At 41.3% G+C, this 10,000-nt stretch overlaps 1 protein-coding gene and 1 non-coding gene across 2 annotated transcripts in view; one reads left to right on the forward strand and one right to left on the reverse strand.

Annotated features, from left to right (window-relative positions):
* LOC138947093 (fibropellin-1-like) overlaps positions 1–3,895 on the reverse strand; it is a 26,933-nt gene extending 23,038 nt beyond the window's left edge. The window contains exons 1-4 of the mRNA XM_070318534.1: positions 3,312–3,895; positions 1,934–2,011; positions 1,314–1,473; positions 448–665 (exon numbers count right to left, since the gene is read on the reverse strand). Coding sequence (XP_070174635.1) covers positions 448–665; positions 1,314–1,473; positions 1,934–2,011; positions 3,312–3,387 — 532 coding nt within the window. The 5' untranslated portion in view covers positions 3,388–3,895. The remainder of the gene's footprint in view (positions 1–447; positions 666–1,313; positions 1,474–1,933; positions 2,012–3,311) is intronic.
* Positions 3,896–6,356: 2,461 nt separating this feature from the next.
* On the forward strand, positions 6,357–6,429 carry Trnar-ucu (transfer RNA arginine (anticodon UCU)). Its single transcript has one exon. It is a non-coding gene; the product is annotated as a tRNA-Arg (tRNA).
* The last annotated feature ends 3,571 nt before the right edge of the window (positions 6,430–10,000 follow it).

Genomic DNA, 10,000 nt, shown 5'->3' on the forward strand with positions numbered 1-10,000 from the left:
TGCAAAATTCTTCGATGCCGGAGCGAGTACTGCACCCAGTGCTGTTGTAGTGCAAGTGCACTAGAAAGGCACTACACCCAGTGCCGCCTCTTAGGTAACCATCCACACTTTAGGTACGTGTGTGTGTGTGTGTGTGTGTGTGTATGTGTTCAGTGTGTGTGTGTGTGTGTGTGTGTGTATGTGTGAGTGTGTGTGTGTGTGTGTGTGTCTGTCTGTCTGTCTGCCTGTCTGTCTGTCTGTCTGTGTCCGTGTCCGTGTCTGTGTCTGTGGGTCTTGTGTGTCCAAGACAGATGAGGGAGGGGTGATGTCAACCCGCTAGTCTCTCTCTCTCTCTCTCTCTCTCTCTCTCTCTCTCTCTCTCTCTCTCTCTCTCTCTCTCTCTCTCTCTCTCTCTCTCTCTCTCTCTCTCTCTCTCTCTCTCCCCCCCCCCATCTCCAAACACCTTACCTTGCTGTCCAAAGTTCCAGTAATGAGATTCCCCTTCAGAGCGGACACTGATGTATTTGGCAAACAGTCCAGGGAAATCAGGGGTGTCAAAGGTCTGTAGCACGCGCTCTGACTCCGTCGTAACGACCTTGCCCTTGGACACTATCACGCCGCCGAAGTTGAAGGCCACGGCAAAAGTACGGAACTCAGTGCAGGACAACAGTGGTCCCGTGTAGGAACTGTGAAAATAACACGACTTGATTAAACTGGACAAGCTGTCAAACAGTGATTTATATATTAGAAATCGTTGGTTGACAAGCTTGTTGAGTTATAAGCCTCGTCGTATTGACAGGTTCATTCTCAGCGCATGAACTTTATGAGACGATGTGTAGAAGAACATCTTTCCATTTCGAAAAAATCAACACACGATAATTAAGTAGGACTCTGTACACATCAGGCATGGGAATTCCAAAATAGAAAAAACTCTGAAAATAGGCCACGGCGGGGTACAGGGGCCGAGCCCCGTTGGGGGGACCAGGGGGGCGAAGCCCTCCGGAAGGAAAACGAATTTTAGCATTTTAGACCAATATTTTGATAGTTCTCGTGTAAGCAAATAATGGATAGAGAGACAACAGTATACATATAATTTAATTTACCCTTTTTTTGCCGCGGACAATTTTTTATTTTCGCTAAAACGTAATTTCCTTTTCGCGGAAATCCGCGATTTCGCGGACAGTTCCCATGCCTGACACATGCAATATATACAGAAAGTACTTTCTTCCAGCAGAACATATTGGGTTTAGGGGTTTGTTTGGTCTTTTACCTTCGATAGGGAGACCCCTTAAGACGCCTCTTTATCATGTAATAGATAAAACCAATATATATACTCAAGGACGTCAGTGGAGTTGGCCAGAGTGGAGGCGTTGAGCCTGTCGTCCAGCATGATCTCAGCGTAGTTCTCGGACGACCCCGGGCCTTGTTGACCGGCGGTCAGTCTCAGGTAGACAGGACCACACCCTCTCACACTCAACACCAAGCGCTGGGAACCTGTTGACGGTCAGAAACAAATGAATGCTTACGAGTGTAGATATATTTGGACTATGTTTTACCGATACTTTTTTCCTTGCGTATGTGATCATAATTAATTACAGGGTGGTACCATAAGTCGTGCATATCGGAAGACGTAAACATCAGAGCTGTACATTAAGATTGCTCTTAAGAAAAATCGATTTAAAAAAAGTTGTATGTTCCACCCAAAACCTGGTGAAGAAGCAACGCCTAACTGATATGATGACATTGCTCCGACTTTGTTCATTTTATCATTATCATTGTGTGTGTGTGTGTGTGTGTGTGTGTGTGTGTGTGTGTGTGTGTGTGTGTGTGTGTGTGTGTGTGTGTGTTTGTGCGTGTGCTTGCGAGTGTGCATATGCGTAAGTGCAGTGTGGGTGCGTGGGTACGAGGGTGCGTGCGTGTTTGTGTGTGCGTGCGCGTAAGATTGAGTACATACCTCCGGCTCCAACCAGTACGGGTAGTGTGTAGTACCCCGCACCGGCCCGTGTTTCCAGTGTGTAGGGACATTCCGGACCTACCACAGCATATGAAGTCATGTAACGAGCACGCAAGCGATTAATCAGTCTATTTACCAAGCTACCAGCCAACCAGCTAACCAACCGATCTTTAAATAAATAAATGAATGAATCAGTTAGTCCATCCATCCATCCATCCATCCATCCATCCATCATCCTTTTGCAATGAAACAAGCCCGCAATCAATCAATCAGACAATTTACCAATCTACCAACCAACCACCCAACCAACTGATCGATCAATCAATCAAGCAGTCAAACAGTCAATTAGACAATCCATCCATTCATCCATTCATCCATCAATAAATCAATCAAACAATCAATCAATTCAGTTCATTCTTTAAACGTCATTTCTCTTTCACTTTTGTACGTGAGAAAAAAGTGTGTTCTTAAAGGCGGTCGTCTACATTTTTGCTTTTTTTGCAATAATCTTATGGTTACATTTCGCTAAAAAAAATGTCAGATGATGAATGAACCATGGGGAAAAAAGTTATAGAAAAAAAATATATGTAAAAAAAATTTTTATTGTTGGGTAGCGTGACTCACGCTTCCAATATTTTGTTTTCTGTCTGCTGAGAACACGTGCTTTGCCTAAAAATACTGACCAATCAAATTCATGTCACTATGCTTATAGCCACGCCCAAACAAGTGCAGCAACAGTTTGACACTGGAGCGCTGTCCACGCTTTTTTTTAAACGCACGAAATGCACGGGATTTGAGAGGAGTTTTGCGCTTGGCATTTTCCAAATAAGGATATCCTACTATGAGTACAACGCTGGAATACTACAATGAATTTTCAAACGGCTACACTGGCTTAGTCTTTCCTGATCGAAAGGGGGTGTATCGTTGATATTTGTAGATAATAGACTGCATTTTAATGGTCAAATGGCGATTTCGGTATAAAAATGTAGACAAGGACCTTTAAAAACATTCTCTTGGTATGCAAAACCAGCGTCTGTTTTCAGAATATGTTAACAAAACATCCTAATTGGTGCGCTTTAAGTTAATATTCTGCTTATTGTAAAGGTGAATATTGTATATTCATCAACTCGAAAATGAAAAAAAAAATAGTGAATATTTATCGTGCAAACAAAGTCTGGTTAGAAGCAAATAAGCGACGGTGAACGAAAGTATTTAAAATACAATTGCTAGTTACTTTGCTTCACTTCAAAAATTATTACTTGAATGAGGCGTGATCCTTCTTTTGCTGCATGGAGAGTATAATGATTGTCGTACTTTTCATTGAAACAAATCCTCATAAAAGAAATAATTAGCGAGAAAAGGACAAACATGCACTCACCAAAGTCAGCCACAACACCTCTTGTTACAAAAAGCAGTAATATAAGAGAAGTGGACACGTTCACCGTAATAGCCATAGCTGCTGAACCAGTCTGTCGCGTGTGCGTTGTACCCTGTTCAGTATCTTCTGGTGTTGGCTCTCTCCTTGATCAGAACTTCACACGACCATTGACAATTCACTGATAGAAGATGTTTGGTTTTTTTGGGGTTTTTTTCTTTTGTTATGTTTGGTTTGACTTGGTTTGGCTTGGCTTGGTTTGGTTTGGCTTGGTTTGGTTTGGTTTGTTTTTTTATTTTCAATTTTATTTGGTTTGGTTTGGGTTTGTTTGGTTTAAAAAAAAAGGTTGTTTTTACAGAACGTCACTGTTTTCCTGGAGTCCTTTATAAAGAAAATATTACAATGTTCCCTAGTATGGAATATTTTCTTGAAACTCAGCATTCCTTATAACGAAATATCCCAATATTCACGCCCAGAGTCCAGCTTGGTTTTCAACAAAAGATATTCCCGCAAAGAAAACATCGATATCACTGACCCCACGTCTTGTAATACACTGAAACTAATTCTGTCCTTTCTCCTTTTATACTTTCATTTCTTCCCCCTCTTCCTGATTTGCTAAGTAGGGCTGTGGGGCTAACCCTGAGTGAAAAAGCCACACCATTAAAGTCACACTCCTTCTAGCGAAAACATTTTATATGAAGTCTTACATCGCGCGCGTATCTCCAGACTCGGACTCAAGGCGCAGGGATCTATTTATGCCGTGTGAAATGGAATTTTGTACACAATACATCACGCATTCACATCGACCTGTTCCTGTACAGAATGCGAATTTGTTGATACAGTGGACGCCGCTTAATAAAACCGCGGTTAATAGAGCCAGCCGCTTATAAAAGCCGATTTCAGACGGTCCGGATTTATCACTATATCTTATGTATTAGAAAAAGCCGGTTAATAAAACCAACCCGCCGCTTATTAAAGCCAGTTTTCTCAGAGAAATCACGTAGTTTGTGACTAAAACTCAAATTATCTTGTTCTGATGTGGAAGACGACCAACAAACAAACACTCATAAAATCGTTCTTCTCTGACGAGTAATGGTTCGTGACGGTGACAGTGAAATTATTGATGTACCGAAGTGATCAAAGTACACGTACATAATTAAAACAAAAGTTCAACATCCTTCGTGAAGTTTTGTTTAGATTCAAACAAGTGTAAATGACGAAAGAAAGTGACTGAGTGACGTAAACAAAAGAGATTTTTTTTCTTTCGAAAATGACGTATTCCTGGACCGCCGGTTAATAAATCCGCCGCTTATTAAAGCCATTTTTCGTCGGTCCAGAAGTGGTTTTATTAAGCGGCGACCACTGTTTATTGATTTTGCAGATTCACACAGGTGTCAGTTACGAAGTCAATTCATTGGCGAAAAAATCCTACTCTGAAGAAAAGTCAGCCAAGATGATTGTGGGTACGTGTACCAGTGGAAACATTCTCTTTTTTCACGTAACGCTTGGACAGATCTTTGCTTTTATACAAAGCGTCTGCATGTGAAGGCGGGTGTCTTAAAATTAATGTGAACATATCTTAGTCAGTGGAGGTGAGTATGATACAGTAAAATATTGCCCACCCTCGTTGACGCATCAAAGTATGATTCATGCAAATAGTCCATCAACTTCAGTAGTAGTAATGCACTTAAAGAGGCTGTTTGAGAGAGTTATTTGTATGCAATTATATTCTTTGCAGTAACATTCTTGACTCTTGCATGGAAAATTAGTCCGTGTTTTTTTGTGCAATCACTTGATTTGCGAAATGTTGATGTAAAAGACAAACATGCCATTTATCAATGTATAGTACATCAACACTAAATTGAAAGACAACTCCAGACAGTTAGTCACTGTAAAGTGAATTCGGACTGTCCGCATTCTTAAAATTCCGTCTAGATATTTAATCTATTCGTACACATGTACTGTACAAAACAGGAAATAATGTTTTTGTTCTGTTTACTGTGCTTTTTAGATTTAGTCTTGACTAAATGTTTTAACATAGACGGGGAATCGAGACGAGGTTGGTGGTGGTGTGTGTGTGTGTGTGTGTGTGTGTGTGTGTGTGTGTGTGTGTGTGTGTGTGTGTGTGTGTGTGTGTGTGTGTGTGTCTGTGTGTCTGTGTGTGTAAAGCGATTCAGATAAAACTGCTTGACCGATTTTCATGACATTTTACATGAGAGTTCCTGGGTATGATATCCCTGGTGTTTTTTTTTCTTTTTCCGATAAATGTCTTTGATGACGTCATATCCTGCTTTTAGTGAAAGTTGAGGCGGCACTGTCACGTCCTCATATTTTGACCAAATCGATTGAAAGTTTGGCTAAGCAATCTTCGACAAAGGCCAGACTTTGGTATTGCATTTCAGCTCGGAGGCTTAACAATTAATTAATTAATTTGTTCTTTAAAAATCAGCAAATTGTAATTGATTTTTTTTTAAATCGATCCAAGAATAATTTCATCTTATTTTGCATTATTTCCTGATTCAAAAAAACATATAAATATGCTATATTCAGATTATGAATATGCTCAGAAAATTGAAAATGTGAAAATTATAATTAAAATAATAAGTTAAGAAATCGATTTATAAACAATTTTATCTTATTTCTTGTCAGTTTCTGATTCCAAAAACATTAGGTATTCTATATTTGGTTTGAAAACAAGCTCAGAAAGTTAAAAAGAATAGAGATACAGAACAGCGCACTATCCTGCTGAGCGCAACCGTCACAGCACTATACCGGCTTGTCAACTTCACTGCCTTTTGCATGTGCGGGGGATTGACGGTATGCTATTGGGTCCAGGTAAAAAAAAAAAAAAAAATGCAGTGCGTTCAGTTTTATTCTGTGAGTTCGACAGATTGACTAAATGTAGTAATTTTGCCTTACGCGACGATTCCCCGTCTATGTCAAAACATTTAGTCAAAACTTGACTAAATGTAAAAACATGTGTGAACGCATTATGTTAAACCTACCGAGGGCTTGATTTGAAGGCGGTTTGCTTTAAGGTTGATATGAGTCCCCGTAGCGCAGTGGATAGCGCGCTGGACTTCTAATCCAGAGGTCGCGGGTTCGAATCCCGCCGGGGATGTCTCTTTTTCTTACTCACTGACTTACTCACATGTGCTTAGCCTTGCGAAATAGAGCACATGGATGACAATTTAGATTTGTTTAACGCCTTTGTTATTAATACATCTTTTTATGATATATTAATACACACAAAATTCATAATACGTTAATGCATATTTTTATTATTACATTTTGTCAAGTTTTTCCGAAAACATATATAGATATTTTACATTTGGATTGAAAACAAGCTCAAAAAGTCATAAAGAGCTACAGAACAGCGCGCTATCCTGCTAAGCGCAACCGCCACAGCGTTATACTGGCTTGTCTATTTCACTGCCTTTTCCACGTGCGGGGGATTGACAATATGCTTTAAAAATAAATGCAGTGCGTTCAGTTTTATTCTGTGAGTTCAACAGATTGACTAAATGTAGTAATTTCGCCTTACGCGACTTGTTATAGCCGCCTTTATGCAAAGCATAAATAGGCTATTTAGGATTCGCTCTGGTTGTTTGTTTGTTTGTATCTTGAAGAGTTTAGACTGTATCGCTGGTACTCTGGTTTTGTTTAACCCCTTGACTGGACCGGCACGGTTGGCCTAGTGGTAAGGCGTCCGCCCCGTGATCGGGAGGTCGTGGGTTCGAACCCCGGCCGGGTCATACCTAAGACTTTAAAATTGGCAATCTAGTGGCTGCTCCGCCTGGCGTCTGGCATTATGGGGTTAGTGCTAGGACTGGTTGGTCCGGTGTCAGAATAATGTGACTGGGTGAGACATGAAGCCTGTGCTGCGACTTCTGTCTTGTGTGTGGCGCACGTTATATGTCAAAGCAGCACCGCCCTGATATGGCCCTTCGTGGTCGGCTGGGCGTTAAGCAAACAAACAAACAAACAAACAAACAAACCCCTTGACTCCAATCTATGTATCTTACATAGTTAGTAAGTATTATTTTTAATTTCATAATTATGAAATATTACCCAAACATGAACTGTGCGCAGAAAGCAGTCAGGCTGTGTGTGTTTGGTATGAGTCCAAGTTGGAGAATAACCATAACACTGGGTGGACTGGCTGGCCGAGTGGTAACGCAGAAAGCAGTCAGGCTGTTTGTGTTTGGTATGAGTCCAAGTTGGAGAATAACCATAACACTGGGTGGACTGGCTGGCCGAGTGGTAACGCAGAAAGCAGCCAGGCTGTTTGTGTTTGGTATGAGTCCAAGTTGGAGAATAACCATAACACTGGGTGGACTGGCTGGCCGAGTGGTAACGCAGAAAGCAGCCAGGCTGTTTGTGTTTGGTATGAGTCCAAGTTGGAGAATAACCATAACACTGGGTGGACTGGCTGGCCGAGTGGTAACGCAGAAAGCAGCCAGGCTGTTTGTGTTTGGTATGAGTCCAAGTTGGAGAATAACCATAACACTGGGTGGACTGGCTGGCCGAGTGGTAACGCAGAAAGCAGCCAGGCTGTTTGTGTTTGGTATGAGTCCAAGTTGGAGAATAACCATAACACTGGGTGGACTGGCTGGCCGAGTGGTAACGCAGAAAGCAGTCAGGCTGTTTGTGTTTGGTATGAGTCCAAGTTGGAGAATAACCATAACACTGGGTGGACTGGGTGGCCGAGTGGTAACGCACTTGCGCTCGGAAGCGAGAGGTTGCGAGTTCGACCCTGGGTCAGGGCGTTAGCAATTTTCTCCCCCCTTTCCTAACCTAGGTGGTGGGTTCAAGTGCTAGTCTTTCGGATGAGACGAAAAACCGAGGTCCCTTCGTTGTACACTACATTGGGGTGTGCACGTTAAAGATCCCACGATTGACAAAAGGGTCTTTCTTGGCAAAATTGTATAGGCATAGATAAAAATGTCCACCAAAATACCCGTGCGACTTGGAATAATAGGCCGTGAAAAGTAGGATATGCGCCGAAATGGCTGCGATCTGCTGGCCGATGTGAATGCGTGATGTATTGTGTAAAAAAAATTCCATCTCACACGGCCTAAATAAATACCTCAGTCATTGTGCCATAAGAGCAGGTGGCGGACTACACCTACACACGCACACACTTGGATAGCGCGACTCTTGTTCCTGCTAGCTTTCTACTCAAAGGAAGCGAGCAGAGTGTCCCAGCGATGGGGGATACTACAATGTGATGTAATAGAAATGAAAGTAAAATTCGTATCCCGGGCACAAGCCTGGAAGGATCTACTGTGATATACAATCTGATTGACACGAGAATGAGTGTATCTTTAAGTGTGGGCAAAATATCACGCGGCGCTCGATTCCGAGGATGATTTGAACTTTTTTTCTCTTTTTTTTTTTTTTTTTTTCTTGTTGATGATTTTAACTCGCTGTCACTTGCACAAGGCAAAAAGGAATGGTGAAAAACAAGTGACAAGGAGACACCCCGCTGGGAATAAAATGCCATTAACAACGTAGAATAGCAATTAACTGAGGCTCGTTCGTACAGTCTGTGTGTAAGCTTCTAGCGTTAAGTGCAGCTTGAGAATATGCCTCCATGCTGATTTAAATTGGCCATTAACCTAAATGTTCTCAAAGCGATATTTTAGATCCTCAAGTTTGTTTGTTTGTCTTGTTCTTCTTTTGGTTGGTTGGGATGATTGGGAGGTTCGGACTTGCATATACTTACACACCCCAGCTGTAATGAAAAATTAATGACTGAGTTTTAAAGATCCAGAACGCCCCAAAGCACTGTAAGAGCAACAATTTATTTTTTTGTCGCAGATGAGGATAGCAACAGTCAACACATTCACACAACAGAAGACTACGCATACTTTTATATATAGTGTTGCCAGCCAAACGAAACTGTATGTGGTTTGTCAGTTCGCATCTCCCGTTATAATATGATGAACATTTCCCGTGATCACGATTCGGGGTTAAAGACTCTAGCTCTGTGCGCCATGCCAAAATGAAACCAAATAATTTACCAGTTTTCCTGCGCAACCAAACACAATGTCTTGACGAAAAGTATCCAAGATAAAAAAATAAAAAAAATGTAACCAAAAAAATAAATGTCTCGCTCTGGAAGGATCTACTACTGGATCTCCAAGTTGTTTTTTTTGATACACTATTACTTCACGTGTGGGACCTGATTGAGTACTTCCGCCTCGCTTACTTCGGACTTATCCGTCATACCTAAAATAATCCGTCTCAAAATTGCAGTGTTCGTCTCCTTGCAAGAGAGTCAACAATGAAACTTGGTAAATGTCAAAGTGTATAGGCGACTGAAGCGTGGCTGCAAGCCCAAGAAGATTTCTGCAGAGAAACGCAAGAAACACTGTCCACTTAAAACGATGATAATGCCAACTTGGATTGTGTGTGTGTGTGTGTGTGTGTGTGTGTGTGTGTGTGTGTGTGTGTGTGTGCGTATGCGTGTTTGTGTGTTTTATTGTTAATGGAACGTCAACACTGAAGCACAAACATTGTGGAAAAGTCACTTGTAATGTCTTTAAACCTATACTTCTACAGTATTTGAGTCCACATTACCAAAATAAAACTGTTTGAATAAATAAATATAAACAAAGAGTACATTGTGCAACCGAGTGAATTGGCACTCGAAACAAAGGTTTCGTGGTTGTTTTGTTTTGTATAAG

Source organism: Littorina saxatilis, linkage group LG14 (assembly GCF_037325665.1).
Source record: "Littorina saxatilis isolate snail1 linkage group LG14, US_GU_Lsax_2.0, whole genome shotgun sequence".
NCBI lineage: Eukaryota > Metazoa > Mollusca > Gastropoda > Littorinimorpha > Littorinidae > Littorina > Littorina saxatilis.